The sequence below is a fragment of the Plodia interpunctella genome, chromosome 21 (assembly GCF_027563975.2).
Source record: "Plodia interpunctella isolate USDA-ARS_2022_Savannah chromosome 21, ilPloInte3.2, whole genome shotgun sequence".
Classification (NCBI taxonomy): Eukaryota; Metazoa; Arthropoda; class Insecta; order Lepidoptera; family Pyralidae; genus Plodia; species Plodia interpunctella.
Window position 1 is genome coordinate 7,739,464 of NC_071314.1, and position 24,109 is coordinate 7,763,572.

General features: G+C 41.4%; 1 protein-coding gene across 4 annotated transcripts in view; it reads right to left on the bottom strand.

Moving 5' to 3' along the window:
• Positions 1-519: 519 nt before the first annotated feature.
• Usp32 (Ubiquitin specific protease 32) overlaps positions 520-24,109 on the bottom strand; it is a 37,043-nt gene continuing 13,453 nt past the window's right edge. Inside the window, exons 8-29 of one of the 4 annotated variants that reach the window (XM_053761542.2) lie at positions 23,567-23,724; positions 22,515-22,655; positions 20,250-20,334; positions 19,135-19,283; positions 16,714-16,907; positions 16,258-16,381; positions 15,228-15,353; positions 14,560-14,763; positions 13,707-13,896; positions 13,201-13,315; positions 10,946-11,115; positions 10,470-10,498; positions 7,820-8,067; positions 7,457-7,589; positions 7,313-7,374; positions 6,785-6,930; positions 6,241-6,395; positions 5,838-5,966; positions 5,259-5,447; positions 4,349-4,612; positions 3,434-3,604; positions 520-3,215 (exon numbers count right to left, since the gene is read on the bottom strand). In XM_053761542.2, coding sequence (XP_053617517.1) covers positions 2,937-3,215; positions 3,434-3,604; positions 4,349-4,612; positions 5,259-5,447; positions 5,838-5,966; positions 6,241-6,395; positions 6,785-6,930; positions 7,313-7,374; positions 7,457-7,589; positions 7,820-8,067; positions 10,470-10,498; positions 10,946-11,115; positions 13,201-13,315; positions 13,707-13,896; positions 14,560-14,763; positions 15,228-15,353; positions 16,258-16,381; positions 16,714-16,907; positions 19,135-19,283; positions 20,250-20,334; positions 22,515-22,655; positions 23,567-23,724 — 3,461 coding nt within the window. In that variant the 3' untranslated portion in view covers positions 520-2,936. Of the gene's footprint in view, positions 3,216-3,433; positions 3,605-4,348; positions 4,613-5,258; positions 5,448-5,837; positions 5,967-6,240; positions 6,396-6,784; positions 6,931-7,312; positions 7,375-7,456; positions 7,590-7,819; positions 8,098-10,406; positions 10,499-10,945; positions 11,116-13,200; positions 13,316-13,706; positions 13,897-14,559; positions 14,764-15,227; positions 15,354-16,257; positions 16,382-16,713; positions 16,908-19,134; positions 19,284-20,249; positions 20,335-22,514; positions 22,656-23,566; positions 23,725-24,109 lie in introns of all 4 variants that reach the window. The other 3 variants (XM_053761541.2, XM_053761540.2, XM_053761539.2) reach the window with 3 other exon arrangements.

Here is a 24,109-nt window from a genome sequence, read left to right on the forward strand (position 1 = left end):
ATTGTAAAACCAGTTTATAGTGTAACAGTCGACTAATCCCAATTAATATTATATATGAAAGCGGTGGTGGTAATGATTGAAAGGTCTCAGGTTCGTATCCTACTCGTGCTATATGAGTTTGTATATCAATCTTACTCATAGTTTTCATAGACCACCATTTGCTTCCGGTGAAGGAAAACATCGTGAGGAAACTTGCACACTGACGGACAGTTTAGTTCACTAGTGTGTATGCGACTACCTGCCACTAGATGGCGGTAAGTAGTAAAAGTCATGTCAGGTGCCTTGACTTTAATCTGACACCATTGTTAGCAATAACACACTCGTGACGAATATTATATATGCGAAAGTAAGTTTGTTACCTCTTCACGCTTTATCTACTAAATCTTTATGAAATTTCGCATATAGGTACATAATCATCATCATATTGAGTGTGTGTCAGATGTTCTTCAAGCGGCCTAAAGGCATCTGACTTGACTTAATAATGTTCCCGTGGCTAGTGAGATATAATAAAACAAAGTATACATATAAAAATTTATTGCACAGGGATATTCAATACTTAACGTGGAATAACAATTAGAAATTAAATTGAAGTCTAACATAATGAAAATATTATCACTCGGCTTGGCCTAACAACGGTAGGATAGCGAAAGAAGTGGCGGTACCATGAGTGGAATGAAATCATATATCCGCGTCCGCACTCAAATTTTTAAATTAATTGCTTTATGGTACCACAAAAGAATAACGATTTAGAATTTCATTTCAACATAGCTTTGGCATAGGGTATAGAAGATAAAATCGATGGCACGACACATCCATGGTTACAACGTAAAAAAATATACATACACACTAAATATATGATGTGGATACATCTTCCTGCCTTCCACCTTACCACACCAAGGTGTTCAACTTCAATATTGAAGTGAGAACTTCAATTCTGAAGCGAGTACTTCAATTTTGAAGTCTAATAAATATAGATGCATCAAAGCGTTGTGTGGGTATATAATATCAGCAACATATCACCTAACATTATGCTCTAATACTTACACAAGTTCTCACTAAGATCAAGCATTGCGTCATTGTGCCCGCTGCACGATCAGTATCGATAGTGCCAGTCCATTCGCGATGTGTGGCGTGATCTCCCGATTAGAGATATACCGATAATAAAGAGAGTGACACAGATATGAGTGAATAAATATATCTAATTAAATAATCAGCTTCATAACGCCGAAAAGTATACGTAATATATATTTCAAGTTATTTGTTATTGTTATACTGTTACGACAACACAAACAAATCACATACATTATTTTTGTGGTATTAACAAAAAATATTTTTATTATATTCTTATGGATGTCATTCACTTTACTAACAGCATCATCCAAATTGAGACGAATATATACTTTACGGGAATGCTAAACGCGTGGACTCCATTCACATTTATTCACATCGAGCCGATGCTCTAAAATATCGTTGTTAAATTCTACTTATTTGGATAACATATAATTATCTAACTCTGCGCAGTGCAGCTTACAAGAATATATTAACGGAAGCCGAGGATATTTCGCGTCCTTTTGAGCAAATTTAACGTAAATTCACTAAAAATAGCCCGTTCTGTCGGCGCAAAGTATCCTGGGCATCGCTGCTATAACTATAGTTAAATACAAAATAGATCAATGAGTAAATATATAGCACAATACAGTTATATTACATCACATCAGTCTCGATACGAATCAAGGCGTGCGATCGACTTTTGTATAAATAAGCGATATTATAAAATGTGTTGTTACATCACAATATATGATTTATTGAAACAAAAAAACTAACTTCAAGATGTGACAAATTATATTAGCAGTCTAATATACTCAAATGCATTATTAGGTATTTGAGTAACGATAATTGTCAGTACATAGTATTAAAAATGCAGTACAACTGTGTCGTACTTAGACATATTATTTATTATACTTATTTTTCTTCCATTACAGTTATTAGATTATTTGCTTTTCTAACATAAAACATTTTTACAATATTCTGCGAAAATAAAGATCAAAGACAACAAATATTTTTTTTATTAAAAAGTAATAAAATGACGTTTAAAGAATCGCAGCCATCGCACTGGTTCCCCCTAATAGTGATTCCTATCCTAGCGTCCACCAACAGCCCTGCAAATTCGTATAACCAACATTTCCAGGTGTTATTGCCCCGCAAGACCCTAGTACTGGGACACCGACATTTTAGTTGCCAGGGCAAAAAAATAACTGTCACTGTCAAAGTGACATTTGCATTTAGTATATTTCGATTTGTAATGTATAAGATATAATAAATTATATAATTTTTTATATTGCAATATTGATTTTATTTATTAATAAATAGCATGTTTTACAATGTCGGTTATTTTATTTTGTGAGATCTGTTACGCCGAAGTGTCCCAGTGATTAAGATACAAACATCGCTATAAAACATGATTTAAAATGGATTTAAATCAATTAATAATAACCTACAAATGATATAATAACATATACATTACACGGGAATGCATAGCAACAAAGTTCAATAAAATATAAGAATTAAATTAATAAAAAACAAATTATCTACATTTAAATAGCGGCAGAGTCTGTCTGTTGTTAGCTAATGAGTTATTTTATATTTATAATAAAACACATTAGAACTATTTATAATCAATCTTTGTGACAAGACCATATTCGATTGGAACATTTTTTAATTAAATTCATTTTATATTGTGGAAATACTATTGAATTGACAATAGAAAGCTGCTCGATTCAACATTAAATAGTGAAATTTTGTTTGTTTCATCAGTTATGTGTTAACAAATAGATTTACAATTTATTACTATTCTCACAGGAACGCCTCCAATCTACAGTCTGTCAGAACGGATTTTTAATTACATTATTTTGCCATCGCAGACAAACCCCAACCGATTACATAACAACACACATCTTTTTAAGATCATTATCGTCCGGGTCCTCGTCGGCCTCCCTCAGCGGCGCCTTCCCGGCCACGTCGGGCAGATAGCGGTCGCCGTCGAGCCCCCGGCGCTCGTAGAACAGCAGATAGGCGGCGGCGGGGTCCACGGGCGGCGGCGCGCCGGGCGCCACGCTGAGCTCCCGGCACGAGCTGTCGTTGTAGCACAGCCAGGCGCCGCACGGGTTCCGCGCGTACGCCACGTAGTGTCCCCCGCTCATCTGTCCGCTGTGCGACTGACACCGCAATACTTTTATCAACTATGTATCCATTTCAGATTATTTTTTATTAAAATCAAATTTGGACGCATCTCTAATATAAACATTTAATTATTATCGAGTCTAATATTAGGCACAATGGGAGAAATTGCTTACGCTATGTGATGTCATGCTATGTGTGATTATACATTAATTAATTTGTGCAATAAATAATGTTTGTATCGTATAGTACTGACCACGACCGCACAGAGCCTGTACTGCAGCTGCAGCGGGTCGTAGCCGGGCAGCAGGCGATGCTGGTGGTGGTCCTGCAGGTTGTCGGCGGTGACGGGCGCGGCGGCCAGCGACGTGGACTCCAGGCGCTCCCGCGCGCGGACTTCCATGGACTCACGTTTCCGCCTCTCAGTCTGATGAGACGTTTACATTCAATCAATGAAAACCTTTAAGCGCGATTGGTCAACAGTTCCCAAAAAATTCCAATTCGCGGTTGATCCAATTCGCGATTGATCCAATGGAATAACGTTGCGTGAATTGGACCAATCGCGAATTAGGTGAATTGGACAAATCGCGCCTAAAGAGAAAAAGAAGTAGTTAACATTGAAACCAATGAAATAAACAGCCGTCATTAGCACATTGTTTATTCATCCGATGACATTTGACACTTGATAGCAACATACAACAGTTTCTTGTGTTTTTTTTTCTAGATTTGAGAATGATACCTACCCAAATCTAAAAGAAACGATTTTTTATTATGTTTTAAAAGAAGAATTTTTACAGTATCACGTAATCCTCTTTGGAAGCAAACAGGACCCGGAATAACGAGATTTGAAGGTCACGTAGTTGTATGGCGGGCTTATTGATCTAATTGAGATTAAATATTTCTTTTGAGCTTTTAAGATTCCTTTACCCTGATTGACTTATGAAGTAGCAGCTGGCACATTTTGTTTTTCTTTTGCTCAAAGGAACACGAACGAGAACTTGTACACCACAAGACAAATTAAAGAATTCCAACACGATTATTTATTTATAATTTCACAGTAACTATTCAGAGTACCGTAAAAACTTAGAATTAGAATTTAACATCAACAACGAAATTAAATCAGCAATGAAGAAAAACGGACTGTGAACGGAAAAACGTTGAAACATCATACCTTTGGATTCACCTTCCTCGCCGTCACCGGCGCTTCGTTCACGCCTTCCTCATCACTGTCACTCTCAGATATATGATCATTTATGTCCATAATGGACTCCCGCCTCCTGGAGATGTTGTTGATCTCCATGTGCCTGAGTATGGTTTCCTGGGGCACTGAGGCGAGGTAGTCCGTAGGATCGAAGTCCGTGAATGGAAAGTTTACGACTTTCTGCGATTTGATCCATTTGTTGTTCACGTATTGAAAACGTTTCAGATGGATTATCTGAAATGTGAATTAGACAAATGAGAACCCATTTGAGAAAATCCAAATCAGGATTGAAATTAAATTTTCTTTCTAGTTTATTTGTATTCTGCTGAGCGCAAGGAAGTTATTTGAAACAAACAAAAATAATTTTGCTGTAATAAAAATACGAAATTAGAATAGGGAACGGATGAGTTTTATTGTCGTATATATTTTTTTAATATTATATTTTAATACACACAATCTATGAACAGTTTGTCAGACTTTGGTGGATTCGGTATACAGAGATTTTTCAATCCAAGGCATCTTGGTAGCTGAAAGGCAACTATAGCAATCTCAAAGAATTGACATCAGTCAGGTGGTAAATTCAGAGCCGAATTTTCGCAGCAACTCGGCGCAGACGCAGTCTGTAAGGCCGTATATAGACATATCTTTAATAATAACAGTAACAAAAAGAATTTTCCGCAAATGTTTCTCAACCAAGTTTTGTTTTATTTAAAGGTTTTGTCTTGTTGTTGTTCATATAAGTATTTGTCGGAGTCACTATTTCGGTTTATATTAATGCATGCTGTGTTTGCCTGAATAGACTGTCCAATTAGATTAAATTTAATTATAATGTAATTTTATAAATGTATCGTTTTAACAAATAAAAAAATAGAGACAGCACCAATACAGCCGGCAGCCGCCAGATCTGCAGCTTCTTGGTGGCGGGCTGCGCGCTGCGGCAGCGCGCGCACGCGTAGCGCGCGTCGAGACGCTCGGAGCTCGTGAACGCGCGCAGACACTGCGCCAGCGCCAGCGCGCGCGCCGCCTCTGCCGCCGCGCTCTGCGGCAGCGACGCGTGCGCGCGCCACGACTGTGTGTGCCGTCATCATTATATCAAGTGGATATACAGTAAGTATTAGGCTATTAAAGACTATGGCACGATATTCATACAAAATGATAAACAAACTGTCCGGGGAGTGAGGTGTTGTTGGATGTTAATGTTGAGAGTAAAGGCCGGTGTAAAGCACTTCACTTTATTTACACGAAACAATTAAAAGAATTCACCCGCTCCGTGGAGTTGCAAATGTGCACTAAAAGTAAGTAAAATTGAGTAATAGAGCGTCGACCAATCGGCCGCCGTCATAGGTGTTCGGTTATACCGAACAAAAACAATCCTCAGAATTGTCTTTTCCTGAACCAGATTCCAAATAACTAGGCACTTAAAAAAGTATAAAATGTCACAAAGAACATATCGTCCTACCTTCTCCCTGGTGGACTGGTATCTGAGATGCAACGCGGTGGGATCCCAGTCGATGGCCACCATCACCTTGCGCCAGTTGCGTATCGCACTCAGATCTAGGTATTTCAATTCTCCGTTCTCTGTGTGCTCCTGTTGGTAAAAACATGTGTCAAAAACAGTTCCGAAATTTTAACGCCGGGTTAATCTTGTCTATTATAAAAGTGAAAACTTGTGAGAATATTTGAATGAATTTAGATGTCGATAATTTTTGTATAAACGTAAAATACAACCTGGAATAACAAATACTAATATAAAATTTAACATTAATCTTAGCAATTTTTGAATTATTTCTGCGTACGATAGCTACATCCATGTGAATCCAGAGTGAAGGCGCGATGTACAGCTAGTGCATGTATAAACTGACCTCGTGGTAAGCCTGGTGGCGGGTGCTGGCCTGCCGCTGCAGCTTAACCCGGGCCGCGGGAGACTCGCACGCGGCGTCTATGGGCGAGTCTGGTCGAACTAAGGTTTCTTCAGCTTTGATCACGCTTGGCCTTTTCCGAACGCGCGAAGTGGGGCCTGGTACATAAAATTATACAGCCTCTTGATTAAAACTTCTAATATTCGAGATTCTTATCTCAATATTCAGATCTTATTTCATCGGAATACGATTTTCAACTGTTTGAGATTTTTGCCTTCGCTCTTGAAGAAATTAGCATATCGTCGACAAAAATAAATACAAAGTCCAAACCTCTAAATATGGAGACCATGAATCTCTAGAATTTATTTTCCAGCATTACATAAACAAAATGGCAGCTTCAGTAACAGAATCAAGTCAAAGGATATAATTACAAGAATTTTCTAGGGTTGATTCATGCCAATCGGTATATGACAGTAAGCCTTCTTACTGTCGACGTTACGAAAAAAATGACTGGCGAATATGTCGTCATCGTCTAAAGTAAACTCACCGCTGGTGACGAGCGACTCGGCCGAGGTCGGCAGAGCGCAGCCGCGGCAGAGCGCGGGCCAGCCGCACGCGCCGCACCACGCGCCGCCGCCCGCTGCGCTCACCAGTCGCAGCGTGAATGGGAACTCGTAGCCCAGGCTGTCGTCACTGGAACAATCGTCATCATCACCATTGCCCTCGTGAGATGCCAAAGTATGGAAAATATGCAGAAATTAACGGGTTGGATAATGGTCTCTCACAGTCTACAAGAAGAAGATTGAAAGTAAAAACGTCAATGTAACAATAAAGTAGTTTGCAGCTTGTGAGAAATTGCTATTTAATATAGCAATTTCTTACAAGTGCAAATTACAACAACTATATATGAAGGTCTAATTTCTGAATAAATGATTTGAATTTGTATTTGAAAAATGGTGCCTCATAAAAATATTCGATTTCCTTCAATTTTCTTGTTGTAACCATGTTAGTTTTTATCGTAAATATCCCAAGCAAAAGAAACATGCACTCATAACATACAATAGATCGTACTCACCAATCTGTTGCATGGTTTGACTGATCGTGAGACGGCGGCCTGGCGCTTAGCAACCTCGCTACCTAAAATATACACAAAATCAAATACAAATTAATATTAACTTACTACTTCCGAAGACGAGAATAATTGAAAATAAATAATTACCTGCGTCCAAACTAAAGCATATATTTCTCTTCCGCTCATGCCTTCCCGCAGTGGCACCAATATTGGTACTCCGAATAATGCTGGCTTACATCTTTGTGACGGCAGAAAGTAGGCGTCCGCGCGGCATTGCTTCCTGAAAAAGTTTTTGTTGTTCTGAAAAGCTTCTGGCGACTTTAATCCATGTAGTATTAAATCACAGACACGTTTTTAGGATGTTTATATACAGAATTCGTAAACACGAAAGAAAGTCTAATAAGAAAAGCAGTTTTTATATTTTTTCTAATGACCACATCTCCGCTAACCGCAACCTTAATGTTAAACTATAACAAAGTTGCAATTCGTTAAAAAATACTGGAAAAATACCTATGTACCGCCACCAAGTACTGAATCTTGCCGTTGGTAGGGCCGAGAGCAGTTTCTTCGTTCATCCTGCACATATTGGACGGGGACGAGCCAAACTTGACTTTCAGCCCTGGGCTGGTCGGCTTCACGTTCAGAGACTTGACACTAAGAGTAGGCGAGTTGCTGACAGTCCGCCGAAGGTCTTTGGGTAACGTCTGACTTTTGCCCGGGTTGTCCGTGTACTGCGCGTAGAAGGCGGTGGGCGGACTCTGCGACATAAGAATTTCCGATCGCGACCGCTGAAATTGACGATCGATTAATATGTAGATTGGGACTTTGACAATTCCTTTGTCTAGTATTAAGATTAAACATATAAATAATAGTAAATAATCTTTCTTGTCTTTTTTTGTACATTGCCGTATAAAAATGTCAAAGATTTTATGAATAATAGAGATTACACAAAGCAGATGGCGGCACCATTGCAAACCATCCGTTACCAATGTGCATAGGACATTTGACACTGTCAAATGTAAAAATCCGATATTTATTCTAGTGCTGCAGTCTGGCGTGAAGATATCTCTATTGAATTAAGATGTACTAATTATATTATATCGTAAATAAAGGGATTCCACGTCGCAAAATTCGCTCAATATCGCGACTTTTGGCGGAAGAATATAGCACACACACGCACAATAAAAATTTAAGATGCTAATACAACTTTAAAATTGTAATTGACTTAGATTATCTAATTTGAAACAGACATCAAACAATTGATAATTAATTTAGAAATATTTGAAACAACACTCACAGAAAACAGGCAAAAAATAAAATGTAAAGATAGAAAAGACACAAGAGAAATGAGATTGACAATCACAACCGGTCTGTACTCAACTACACTATTCCGTTTACTATTAATTCAACTATTCAAACAATACTTCCTCATACCTCTGCATCTGTCTTATGCTAAAAATGAACGTATAAACTGAAGTATATAAAATGAAGTAGGAGTATTAACAAAAATGTTATACTCTGATCACATTTGGAATAGTTCTTATTTATTTTGTCCATCTCTTTTTTGACATTGAACCGAGCCAATGACTATTCCGCGCCTAATTAACATTTTTATTAATAAAGTGATAGAAATAGTCTATGAAACAGCTGTATTTTATTACATTTGTGTCATATAAATTAATCCTAAATACATATTTTCAAAGTATATATTTCTTCTTATTATAATTTAAATAAAAACTGCTCACATTATAGCCATGTCGCAACTTATTGTTTAGTTAAAAAAATGTATATTTTTAATTCATTTGCATACTTTTCTAGCATACATATATGACATGAATACAATTACTCCAGCAGAGGAAGAGCTAGCTATAAAATAGAGAAGCAAATCCAACAAAAACATATATAATACACACGTCATGGAATATTACGACATATAATAGACAGGCGACATAGCACAGCGACACGATGCTAGCTAGCTATACGATTGAATCTATGAACCTATTGAAACCTGTTCTTATAAAAAAAGCTAAATAATTTATAAGTTTAAGTGCGATAATGTTCCGAACCACGGATCCTATTTATCTATATCTCTAGATGTACGGAAATTTATATACAGAAGTATATAATAGCCACATAAAGGCCATCTAGAATTCCAAAATTCCTGCGAAACAGCGGAACACTAGCTGTGTCCTGATTTACACAAACCTTTTGCTGGACGTAAACGTGAGACGTAGTACAAAGCGATTTTCAAAGTTAAAACACAGCTAAATACATTATTCGCCCAGAACTGTTACTTATAACTGGAAGATAACAAAAACGTGGCAACTTATAATGGAAGGGAAAAGGCTAGTATCTAGAAAAAATCTTTTTGAAACGACATGTGAAAGCCACTATCTATAGGTATGTTAAAAGATTAACATCACCTGCCTCAGACTGCTGGGGCGATCATTACGATTCTAAAGCTCTCTAGTTGGATGCTGTCTACTTCTACCTATTAACACGTCTAGCTACGGACTAAAATACCTGAAACACATTTCTTCTGGGACAACACTATATTTTATACATATTTACAACACACGTTAGTAAAAACACCGTTGTAAAATGTTTTAAATTATGTTAGTTTTATGTATAATACTGTATTGTAAAACAGTAATCGACTAAATAGTCGATTACTGTTTTACATATTAGTTATAATTCCCTTTTCCTTGAATATTGCATCATCGTCTAAAATTGCGAGTTATTTTTATACTATTTCAAAATATATATATTCGATCCAAACCGATTCTGAATGAATCCTCGTTCAAAACTGGTTACGGACAAGTACGATAAAAAAAATATTTCTCTTTCCTTTCAACATTTTATTGGAAATTGGCTATAAGTCCGTCTTTGCTTTTATTTATTATTAAATATCCAGTTATAATATTGGTACTAAATGTTGCAATAAAGTATTATATCGCATATGGTTACGAAAATTAGCTTCAACGGAGCTGATAGGAGACAAATTGAGTTCTAATTAATAAAACAGTATTTTGTTAACCGGACCTAACAGTATGGACGAGTGGTGAAGTGTGTGAGATGTGTGTGTGGCGTAGCTAACCTTGAAGCAGAAGAGTGCGGGCATGCAGAGTGAGGAAGTATTGGCGGCGCGGGGCGCACTCACCTCCTCGTCCGGCTCCGGCCCACACCAGCCTACACACAACACTGTATTCATTTATCTGTATGACTAGCCTCTCCCGGCTTCGCTCTGGTAAACACATATAAACATTTCACAGGAATATCTATTGGGTGGTATCGCAGAGCGTTTCGATCGTAGCGGCCGATAATGTCATTATAATTTTTAAAATTTTAACAAAGACAAGCATTAGTTTTTATGAATGATTGATTTTGGAAATGATTCCATCCTCAAGAAAATTGACGGATCGTAATGACAGCGCGGCCGCAGCGGTCGAATCACCCTATGGGTGAAAATACGTGGAGTAGTTTTTGAGGACATGTCACTTTGTTTTATAAGACGAAGGATAACAATGTACAATTTCACGAAAAAAGGGTTATAAACGAAATATCTAGCTTAAACCCTCGTCTTGACAACTCAAGGTCAACCAAGCTGCAGACACGAGCTAGCCCAGCAATATTCACCGTTGTGCGCGTGTTCGTCCGCGGCCGCGTCCGCGTCCGCGTCCGCGCGGTGGGCGTCGCGCGGCGGAGTCTCGTACACGCAGAGGTCGGCGGCGCCCGCGCCCGCCACCCGCGCGCCGTCCTCCAGCACGCGGCCCAGCGTCGCGCCCGACAGCTCCACCAGCAGCATCCTTGCAAACGAACATCATATCGAGTGTGCACTAACTGCTATTGCTAACAGATTGCTGCTATTGCCAGATTTTATTATAGTCGCCTAAAGGCATCTGTCATGACTTTTACGACTTACCCCCATCTAGTGGCAGGTAGTCACATACGCACTGGAGAATTAAACTGTCAACCAGTGTGCAGGTTTCCTCACGATGTTTTCCTTCACCGGAAGCGAGTGGTGGTCTATGACAACAATATATGAGTCAGATTGGTATACAAACTCATATGGCACGAGTAGGATACGAACCTGAGACCTTTTGATACACAGGCTTAACCATTACACCACCACCGCTTCGTTTTGTACAGTCAACATCATATTAAGTTACTGTAGCGCGCAGACTCGTTTCCTTTCATGTGCGTTCGGAAGAAAAAGAAGTATTTTTTCTCTATCAGTTGCCCTTTTTAACGTGTGGAAAGACCGTCGTCCATTCGGCCACGGGAAGCCGGACAGGTAAGCGGGACTCGAACCCACTAAAACCACGCGATGCCGATTTGTGTCGGAACCATGTGCTACTCTCGCTCCACAGACACGGCACATCAAGTTACCATCATCAACCGCATGAACCTCTGTGACGCAGTAATAGCGACCAGTGGCGAAGCCTCCGTACAACACGATTCCTGCCGGCTTACCTTGAGAGATTCTAATATATATATATTTATTATTAACAATAATAGCTTACGCCCGCGGTCTGCTCTTAGAAAAATCCTTACTAGTTACTATAGGTATGTAAGCCGACGAACGATGGCATTACCTACCTTAGTAATATTAAAAACGAGCCCATAAAACGACAATTTTATCGTGAGCCATTATACATTGCGCGCTTTCTAAAGACATTCTTTAATATCGTAATACTAAATACGCAATGCATTTGAAATCGCGCAAACGCACACAAGATTTTGCTATCGCGCCTCGGTCACGCCTATGTTTTTGGGAATTTTAAGAATTAGGATGAATGAAATTCACACACACATGCTTAATACCACTACATAGAACCAATCGTCGATATACGGCGACCTATAACCCGATCTCAAGTCGCCTCCCAATCTTTTATTAAGGATTTGATTGGCTTGGCAACTATTAGCCAATCAGAGCGATTCTGCCTAGCGTCCTGTCAAAATCAGTCACACTCATTAGTTAACGCGCGCATTTGCAATGCACAGGATATTTTATGCTAATTTATTTGTTGTGATTTGTGTTGTGTTTGATTGTGAAACCTAAAAAATCGAAAATAGTGAAATTTTACTTGCCAAGAGTGTATTGTGCGTAGTGTTTCTGTAAAGGTTTGTTTGCTTTTATTGTTTTTTGTCTTCACATAGGTCGTAGTACGGATATGAGAAATTTACGCGTTATCCGTGTTTTTGGTCCGGCTTTACCTTTATTTTTTTTTCACGCCACGCCACTGATAGCGACGAGTTTGCAATGATATTGGATAGGTCAATGTGCTGTTGACTATACAGTCGGAAGCAGATAAACTTTAAGTTATGCACTATTATAAATGGGTTTGGTTTATCTGGCCTCGACTGTACACCGAGAAAAGAATGTAACAGATTCTCCCGCACACTAGCGCCACAAAGACATTTTTACTATTTGTTTTATTTATTGGCAAAAAATAAAAAAAATAGGTAATAGATTACAAATTATGCCACATACAACATTTGATTAGATAGTGTTATTTTTCACGCCGAATTTTTTTTATTGACGACCTCGGCGGCGCAGTGGTAAAGTGCTTGCCCCTGAACCGAGAGGTGTCGGGTTCGATCCCCGGTCGGGTTATGATGGAAAATGATCTTTTTCTGATTGGCCCGGGTCTTGGATGTTTATCTATATATGTATTTGTTATAATGTATAGTCGTTGAGTTAGTATCCCATAACACAAGTCTCGAACTTACTTTGGGGCTAGCTCAATTTGTGTAATTTGTCCTGATATATATTCAATTGGACAAAGTTAAAGTCAAAGCATCTATTTCGAAATTAGGCCCAGGACATATTTGCACGTCAACTTAAATTATAATGTTTCTGTCAAAGCTACAAACTACTAGCTACTCACGACTCTTCCGGCAGTCCGCACAGTTCGCTAAGCTTCTTCTTCAGTTCTAGATAAGTGCCCTCCGAGTTGACTCGCACGCCGTATTTCACCGGAACGGATCCGTCCAGAAGCATTACTGTAACAAGATTAAGTTTTTATTATAGTCTTTCTATATTTTTGGTATTCTATTCCAATAATAATAGCTAATCCTAGTATTACATTTAATAATTATTAAATTAGTTCTCTTAAGATATATATTCTCAAGAAGAAAGAACACACTTTCAACAAAAAATTAATACAACTTGGTATTGTCAACAACGAAAAACCACTAACTCAATAATATATATATATATAAACATCAAAGACCCAGGTCAATTTGAACCACGGTCAGGTCAAGATGAAAAATGATCTTTTTCATATTGACCTGACCGTGGTTCGAATTCGGGACCTCCAGTGTAGTATTCCGTCATGATGATATTTGAGCAAATGTCTTAACAAATCATTCATTCATATATATATATAGCTACCTCTGACTTCAAACCGCACGTAACACTCCATCGGCAGCGGCAAGCTGAGCATGTTGAACGCGTCGAACCGCACAGACTCGTGTCCGCACGTGTCACATCTCACTTTGGACTTTAGCTGGCCGTAGAACAAATCAGTAATAATCGACTGGTTCCTCGCTGTGTATTGTTCCCAGGCCTCAGCGGCTACCACCTGGTGAGGTTTATTTATTTATTTTCGGCCGTCTTACAGCGAAATAAAGAATAAATTATTATAAAGAGGTAAGCGTTTATGAGCTTTGTATGTTTGAGGCGGATAATCTCCGAAACTACCGAACCGATTTCAAAAATTATTTCTCTATTAGAAAGGTACATTATCCAAGATTGCTATAGGCTTTATTTTATCTCAAAATTCCCACGACAGCGAAGCCCCGGGCAACATCTAGTATATAAAAAACTTCAAATGTTTTTATATATAAAACTATGTTCATTACTAGACTCCGCCTCCGCAAGTTGTCTGATTAATCGGTGGTTCGCAGAGCGTGTCGACCGCTGCGGCCGCGCTGTCATCCGTCAAGCGTCTTGAGGAAATAATAATTTCCAAAATCATTCATAAAATTTAAATTACCACAGTACAGATTAATTATTTTAAAGACGGATAGAAAATAATTATCCTGTTATTAATATTTATTTTATTAATATTGACAGAAAGAAACAAAATATATTTTAGCTTAGAGTATGTTTTGACCTTTCTATTAATAACTAGCTGTGTCCCGGGGCTTCGCTCCCGTTGGAATTTCGGGATAAAAGTACCCTATGTGTAATTTCAGGTCATATTCTAATCGTGTACCAAATTGAATAACAAAGATAGGATGACCTGGTCGGGCCTGCCGGCGGAGTCGGGCGCGTGGAGGCGGTGCGCGGCGCCGGCGCGGTTGAGGTCCTCGTGCAGCGCGTCCAGCAGCCAGGCCAGCAGCTCCTGCGCGTCGTGCTGTCCGCCGCCCGCCAGCGCGCGCGCGTGACGCGATACGCACCAGCGCATGCGCAGCGGCGCCACCGACCGCGCGCCCAGCGACCACACCTAGTCGACGATCGGTTTATACTGCCTAGTGTGTTTGTGCATTGCTCGAACTATTTTATACATACTATTATTTTGTTCACATTAAAGTATAATGAAAGCCATTGTGACGTCACTTGTACCCACTGTCATACAAGCCTGCACCTACTGACATATGGCAACCAGCCAATTTACAAACGAAACAATATAATTTAAATACTTTGTAGTTGACTTTTCTTATTCTAGTCTCCTGTTGTGCTCCCTCTACTAGTTGCAGCTTGCTGAAAATCATTCAAATCATCCCGATATCTTTCACACCCCTACGCCCTTGACACCCGAGGATAACCAGACAAACCCATCTATCTCTCTCTAACATCATCACGTAATTATTGATCGAAAATCTTAACACGCTAGTGATCCAATATGAATGCCATTTAAAATTACATGTTACATTAACATTTCAAGTTAAATTTAATAGAATTACATACCTCTTTGCACAGTTCGCCGAATCGCAAGGCTAGCGCCCCCTTAGTGCCGAGCGGGTTGGTCGTGTTCACTTCGTAAAGATGCATACCGCTATTGAAGTATCGCCGTAGAACACTAGTGTTCCACAACTGAGGTAAACAATTGATAGTTCAACTCCCTTTATATTGTTTTACACATATAACACATGCTTTTTGGTAAATTTTAAATTTTATTTAGATGAAAAAATTGTGGACTCAAATCGAACCCCACACCCTCTGCATTTCCAAGGTGCTCATAAGTCTTAGCTGTGACGCCGAAGTTATCGGCCTCAATAGCTCAGTGGTAAAAGCGCTGCGCAGACTGAGTTCGATTCCCACTAGTTGAGAAATTTTATCATTAGATGTTTTATTCATTTTTTTATCCTTCATATATTTTTTTTAACATGTAAAAAAATTGGCCAAGTCTCGATGAATCTTTGCGATTCTCCTTAAATAGTAATCTTCAGGTAAAGCTGAAGGTAAAGTCAAGTCTACTTATTACAGATTACAGATTTTATTATGTGACCTACCATTGATTATTTACCAATGCCCGTGCGCGTTCCCAGATAGTGTGTTGTGTGTATGTGTATTGTGTTTCACATCGATATATATATATTTTTTAATCAGCACTCGGATCACAATCATAACCTGTTTTCATATACTTTATGACTATGTACAATATATACTTTGATATATTATTAGAAAAAAAAAATTGAAAAAAACAATAATGGTAAGCTCTTCTGGCATAATTGGGACCAACACTGTTCAAATGAGTTTCTTTCAGCATTTCTTCTCAGCAGTGGTCGTTCCGAAATGCCAGTAGTTTGTAGCTCGTGAGAAATAACTATTTAATATAAAAGTTGACGTGAAAAAGTGCCTGTGAAAGCACTTTTTCTCTGTCACTCAGGCACTCTGAATAAATGATTTGAGTTTGAACAGGTAGACAACGATTCTAGTTTAAACGTAGACAATCGCGGGAGTGCGGGCAACAGCTAGCATTAAATATGAGACTCACGGCTTGCAGCGCAGCGTTCATGAAGCACGTGTTGCCGAGGTTGTGGAGCCCCGTGGCCCCCGGCATGTCGGCCGTGGTCAGCGTCTCGCGGCGCTCGCTCGCGCGAGACCCGCCGCCCTCCAAACTGATCATCAAAACTTACAATTTAACATCCTAAGATATTAACTGATTAAAAACCAAGTGCGGGTTGAGTCGCGTGAAGAGGGTTATGTACAATTTATATAATTCTTATAGGTTTCGCTGTAATCTTCAATCTATCTATATATATAAAACTCTTGCGTAACTGACTGACTGACAGACAAAGCACAGCCGAAACTACTGGACGTAGAAAGCTGAAATTTGGTGTGTAGGTTCTTAGGACAGTGTAGGGGAGCACTATAAGAAGGGATTTCCTGAAAATCCCATGGGAAACGGATTTTTACTCACAAACGAAGTTGTGGGTAAAAACTAGTGTACCTGAGCGCGGTGATCTCCTCGGGCCAGGTGAGGTCGGCGTTGCGCACCTCGAGCAGCAGCCGGCTGTGGCTGAGCAGCTGCAGCGCCTGCAGCGTCGGCCGCTCGTCCTCCAGCAGCTCCGGGCTGGCGCCCATCACCCACAGCCGCATGTCCTCGCGGGCCAGGCCCAGCGCCGCGCACAGGAACTCGCAAACCTGCAAGACACACTCTAATTATACAGGGTTACTGGTATCAAACGCAAAACCTCCTAAAGACTACTTGGGTACTTCAAAACAAGCATCTTTTATTCTACGACTTTTCGTGACTCGATCTTTTTTTTTTCATATAAAAAAAATACAATCAAATTTGCGAATCTACACATGTTAACTCTATGCAATAGCCAAGCAACACGAGACAGTACAGTAGCGTTATGTAGCGGAATCGAACATAGATGCCAGTAGTTTGTAGCTTGTGAGAAATAACTATAAATATAAAAATTGACCTGTGAAGGTCTAATTTCTGAATAAATGATTTAAATTTTGAATTTGAATTTTTAGAAGTAACGTTTTATATAAATAACATTAAAACTAAAAAAAGGAAAATTGTTGTATTTATTACGTTTAGACAAAAGTCGTAGAACAAAAGATGTCAGTCTCTATGTACCTTATCTTAACCTTCTTTGGAAGGTTATGCGTTAGATACCAGTAACCCTGTATGATCAACATGCCAATTATTATCCCACTTCCCACTAATATTATAAAGGCAAAAGTTTGCGAGTATATTTGATACTTCTTCATGTCTAAACGATTGGGCGATTTTTTAAAATTTGGTATTAATGTAGTTGATACCAAATTACATGTCCAATGTCAAATGGCAATAGCACTTTACAAAGTAGGTGTCGCTACTGCGCATAAAAACGTTTCTTTTTTATAACTAGGCGAGTAACATAAATTAAAATCATATCATCATAAGACAGACAAAACGGCTATGGAGGAGAAAAATATATACGAGGGCTGCTATTTATGTATCCGGAATAACAAAATTAAACAAACATATATTATTACATATGGTTTTATTGTTTCTCGAAGTATTCTCCGCGATGATCTATGCACTTCTGCATACGATGAAACCAATTTTCAAAGCACTTTTTCCATTCTGATTGAGGTATGTCCAAAACGTGTGTTTTGAACGCATCAACGGCCTCTTCGCGGCTCGAAAAACGTTGACCACGTAATTTATTTTTAATGTTTGGAAATAAATAAAAATCATTGGGTGCCAGGTCGGGGCTGTACGGCGGATGACCCGTCAATTCAATCTTTTGACCCTCCAAAAAATTATTTGTTTCAGCCGACTTGTGGCAGCTAGCATTGTCGTGATGAAGTATGATTCTGCGTTGTGGGTTGTTCTTTCGTATTTTTTCAAAGACTTCTGGCAAACAAATGGTGGTGTACCATTCAGAATTAACCGTCCTACTATTCTCTAGTGGCACTGTAGCTACATGTCCGTTGATACCAAAAAAACAAGCGACCATTTGCTTTAAAGTGCTTCTCGCACGAACAACTTTTGTTGGATTCGGTTCATCTTGAAAGACCCACACCGTTGACTGCTGTTTAGTTTCAGGGTCATAAGCATAGATCCAGGTTTCGTCACCTGTGTAGATATTATAAACAGCTTTTGACGTGCCACGGTTGTATTTTTTTATCATTTTCTTACACCAGTCGACACGACCCTGTTTTTGATCTACGCTCAAGTTGTGCGGAATCCAACGCGAACAAATTTTTTTAACAATTAAATGTTCGTGTAATATCGCGTGTATACTCGTCATACTAATGCCCAGAGACGCCTCTATCTCGCGGTATGTAACATGACGATCTTGCATTACTAATTGTCGCACAGCATCAATATTTTGTTGTACCACTACCGATTTAGGACGACCCTCCTTAATTTCATCCGTGAGCATAGACCGTCCACGTTGAAATTCCTTAAACCAATAATACACAGTGGTTTTCGATGGTGCTTCATCTCCAAAAGTTAAAATCAGTTGTTCGATGCACTGTTTTTGAGTTAATCCACGCCGAAAATCATAATAAATCATCGCGCGAAAATGTTCACGAGTTAAATCCATGGCAATGAAGACAAGCTATTTTCAAAATTGGCGCCAATTGAAAAAAACAAATGACAGGGACATGAAAAATATTTATTCTCTAGCCGAAGAGTTCTATTTTCAAATGTTGTAATTACTTTTTAAATATTCTAGAATTATTGGCCAGTTCCGGATACATAAATAGCAGCCTATCGTAGTTGGCCCTGAATTTGCGCCGTCAGTCACGTCCGGCGGTCTTCTAATCAAGCTTATATATAAAACTAGAGGTTGAGGGTTGGAGCTGGTTTACCCAATAGTAGGGATGTCATTCATTTATGTAAAAAAAAAGTGTTACAGACCTGCCTGACGGTGGCGAGGCGGGAGAAGGCGGCGGTGTAGGCCAGCTGTGTGTCGGGCGCGGCGGGCGCGCGCGCCACGCTGCTGTACAGCGGCGCCCCCGCGCCCCCCGCGCCCCCCACACCCGCCACACCCGCCACTGTGGGAGCCCCTGCGCAGAATGCTCTTGTTGACATTTCATCAAATGTGCTTGTGATAAGCCACGTCATATTCTACCCAAGGTCCACTGAACCGACTGTCGTTCAGATCCTATGAAACTTTTTTTTTAATTTTGCGTATTTTGATTGATTGATTTTAATATCTAACTACATATATATTAGCAGGACTTGGCGCAACCTTTTCTTATATCAATATAGCTTACCACGGCGACTGCAATGTCGTTGAAACGTTCCCGTTAATATATAGGTAGGTATGTTATAAAAACTTGCGTATTTGTAATCATAATGAATAAGTAGGGTATATAGACGGTGGGTTAACCCAATGCCGACGACGCAGCGACACTGACAGGGTCGCCATGTGAGGACGTAGTCAGTGAAATGTTTGGGTCGCCGTTCGGTTTATTAGTTCTCTAAGTATTAACAATGAATAAATATGAATTAAAAAAACAAACACAATTATGAAACACTATAAATAAATAAATAATAAATTAATTAATACTGACAAATCACACAGATTGAGCTAGCCCCAAAATAAGTTCTAGACTTGTGTTATGGGATACTGACTCAACGATACTATATTTTATAACAAATACATATACAGATAAACATCCAAGACTCGACCAATCAGAAAAATATCATTTTCTATCATGACCCGACCGGGGATTGAACCCGGGACCTCTGGGTTCAGAGGCAAGCACTTTACCACTGCACCACCGAAGTCGAACTATATACCTAAGGAAATAGCTACGTTATATATCGAGCTACTATATCAAAATAATCTTTCAGTTTTTCACAAAGGTTGACTGGTACATAAATACATGCTAAAAACAGTATTAAGTCCGCCCTTTGTACCACATTGATATTTACAAATAATTAAAACAGTAATTTAAGAAGTTTAAATAAAGAATATATATATATATATATCAGCTACAAGAGTTTTGTTTCTTTTATATACTCACTCTGTGTATTGGACACATGTCTATATATTTTCAACTGCAATGGATACAATTCCAACTCCACGTCTGAATTTGGCGGACGAATCACCTAGAAGTTAATATTATCGACTTTAATATAAGTATGATTTTCATGCGTGGAAATTTTGATTGATGATCAAGTAAAATTAGAAAGAAAGTGTATAACAATGTTCTATTAAGTCTGAGTTAATTCTTTAGCTATAAAGTCACGAATCTCAGGGTCCGATTTCTTACATTTTCTTTTCAACTTTTCATAGTGTTCGGTATTATTAGTTGTCAGGTCACTGTCACCCTTGATGACATCAAGTCAGCACTGGTTTGCTCAGATAATGGGTGTGTGCAACGGACGAGTGTGACCAAATGAGATTGAAGATTTACATACAACTTCCCGGCCCAATCAGGCTAATCTCATACGAAGTGCAGATTGGGCTGGGCACGTAATGAGGGAGAGGTAGCGCTCTGTCTCGTTGCTCGTTGTAATAAGCACATATCTTTCTTTTTTACGCGAATGGGAGTTAATAGTTTTTTGTGTCTACAGTATAAATAAGTACTGAGAGTACTCTGGTAGCAGCTCAAGTGTGTGTACTGACTGACCTGTCTGGCCAGCGGGTCGGGGCCGCCGTACCAGTTGGCCGCAGCGCGCCACAGCGCGTCGGGTAGCAGCTCAAGTGTGTGTACTGACTGACCTGTCTGGCCAGCGGGTCGGGGCCGCCGTACCAGTTGGCCGCAGCGCGCCACAGCGCGTCGGGTAGCAGCTCAAGTGTGTGTACTGACTGACCTGTCTGGGCAGCGGGTCGGGGCCGCCGTACCAGTTGGCCGCAGCGCGCCACAGCGCGTCGGGTAGCAGCTCAAGTGTGTGTACTGACTGACCTGTCTGGGCAGCGGGTCGGGGCCGCCGTACCAGTTGGCCGCAGCGCGCCACAGCGCGTCGGGTAGCAGCTCAAGTGTGTGTACTGACTGACCTGTCTGGGCAGCGGGTCGGGGCCGCCGTACCAGTTGGCCGCAGCGCGCCACAGCGCGTCGGGTAGCAGCTCAAGTGTGTGTACTGACTGACCTGTCTGGGCAGCGGGTCGGGGCCGCCGTACCAGTTGGCCGCAGCGCGCCACAGCGCGTCGGGTAGCAGCTCAAGTGTGTGTACTGACTGACCTGTCTGGGCAGCGGGTCGGGGCCGCCGTACCAGTTGGCCGCAGCGCGCCACAGCGCGTCGGGTAGCAGCTCAAGTGTGTGTACTGACTGACCTGTCTGGGCAGCGGGTCGGGGCCGCCGTACCAGTTGGCCGCAGCGCGCCACAGCGCGTCGGGGAGCAGCTCAAGTGTGTGTACTGACTGACCTGTCTGGGCAGCGGGTCGGGGCCGCCGTACCAGTTGGCCGCAGCGCGCCACAGCGCGTCGGGGAGCAGCTCAAGTGTGTGTACTGACTGACCTGTCTGGGCAGCGGGTCGGGGCCGCCGTACCAGTTGGCCGCAGCGCGCCACAGCGCGTCGGGGAGCAGCTCAAGTGTGTGTACTGACTGACCTGTCTGGGCAGCGGGTCGGGGCCGCCGTACCAGTTGGCCGCAGCGCGCCACAGCGCGTCGGGGAGCAGCTCAAGTGTGTGTACTGACTGACCTGTCTGGGCAGCGGGTCGGGGCCGCCGTACCAGTTGGCCGCAGCGCGCCACAGCGCGTCGGGGAGCAGCTCAAGTGTGTGTACTGACTGACCTGTCTGGGCAGCGGGTCGGGGCCGCCGTACCAGTTGGCCGCAGCGCGCCACAGCGCGTCGGGGAGCAGCTCAAGTGTGTGTACTGACTGACCTGTCTGGGCAGCGGGTCGGGGCCGCCGTACCAGTTGGCCGCAGCGCGCCACAGCGCGTCGGGTAGCAGCTCAAGTGTGTGTACTGACTGACCTGTCTGGGCAGCGGGTCGGGGCCGCCGTACCAGTTGGCCGCAGCGCGCCACAGCGCGTCGGGTAGCAGCTCAAGTGTGTGTACTGACTGACCTGTCTGGGCAGCGGGTCGGGGCCGCCGTACCAGTTGGCCGCAGCGCGCCACAGCGCGTCGGGTAGCAGCTCAAGTGTGTGTACTGACTGACCTGTCTGGGCAGCGGGTCGGGGCCGCCGTACCAGTTGGCCGCAGCGCGCCACAGCGCGTCGGGGAGCAGCTCAAGTGTGTGTACTGACTGACCTGTCTGGGCAGCGGGTCGGGGCCGCCGTACCAGTTGGCCGCAGCGCGCCACAGCGCGTCGGGTAGCAGCTCAAGTGTGTGTACTGACTGACCTGTCTGGGCAGCGGGTCGGGGCCGCCGTACCAGTTGGCCGCAGCGCGCCACAGCGCGTCGGGGAGCAGCTCGAAGTCCAGGCTCTGCGACAGCGGCACGTCGCGCCGCAGGTGCCCGCCCTCGCCCGTCAGCGTGCGGACCTGACCGACAAACAGACGAACGAATTAGCTTTTGCTAAAAATATTCATTCGCATAAAGCGAACTTTTGATTTCTAATTTAAAAAAGTTATTATATAAAAATGACATTTGGGTGGGAAAAAATGTATTTTTTTTTGTTTTTTCTTTTATAGTAATCAGAGAAACCATGTTGCATTCGACACGTCTATGAGGCCAAAATCGTATTTCGAACATGTCAGTTAAATGTATTTTTTAAAAGTATATGTACCTACGGCATATGTAAAAAGTTCATATCGCATTGTTATAGTAAATACATTTTATTTCATGAGAATGAGTAGATATTAAATAACGTTCAAGTAATTGGTATGAAATAATACAAGTTGTTACGTAATTATTATAAAAATAGCATTTTATTGTAGGAAACGCTCTATTGTTGATTATATATATATTGTTGATTGTTCGTATCGTAGTAGAAAGTAAATCGTGTCGTTTTCACTGATGTTGCGTTTATTTTATGATAAACACGGTAATTTTTTTTTAATATCTTAGGACAAATCACACAGATTGAGATAGCCCCAAAGTAAGTTCCAGACTTGTGTTATGGGATACTAACTCAACGATTCTATATTTTATAACAAATACATATATAGATAAACATCCAAGACCCGGGCCAATCAGAAAAAGATCATTTTCCATCATGACCCGACCGAGGACCGAACCCGGGACCTCTCGGTTCAGAGACAAGAACTTTACCACTGCGCCACCGAGGTCGTCAAATTTTCTCACGATATTTACATATCGCGTATCCATGCTGGTCTGGGAAAAAAGAAAGAATACGAGAAAATGGATTCATGGTGTAATTCTAATTTTCGAATGAAATACTAACACTGGTGTCAGATTTTGACAGATTGTTTTTTATTTAGCGACGGTTTACCTGCGCGGTGTCCGGCGCCAGCAGCCGCTTGTTGTCGACAGGCCCCGGGTGGTTGTGGCGCTGGTGGTGCGCGCTGCTGACGCCGCTGCTGCTGGCCGACCCCACCGACCCCGTGTCCCGCCACAGCAGCGATCCCATCGACTCAGTCACTGACACCGCTGAATGTGAAAAGTATGAAAAAAGTATCATCGACAGACATTACATTAATGTCGTGAGAAATAGTACTATACGAAGAACTGTCTCTTTCTCGCATTTTCACATATTTCCGGTCGTGTTCATTAGGGGCTGTGACGCCGCTATGTTCATGTCCATACGCTATGGCTCTATGGTCTGTGACTTATATATCCTGACGAGAAAATCTCTATGGCGCGTTTCAGGACTCACCCATGGAGTCACTAGTGAAGCCATCATCACAGATAATAGCCACCACATCTAGTCGCAGCAGGCTTCGGAGCGACAGCGGCGTGGCCCAGTCAGTTGCCCTACCAGATGCCAGACTGGCCCACTTTGACGTTATGATATATAAACAAATGTATGTATTTA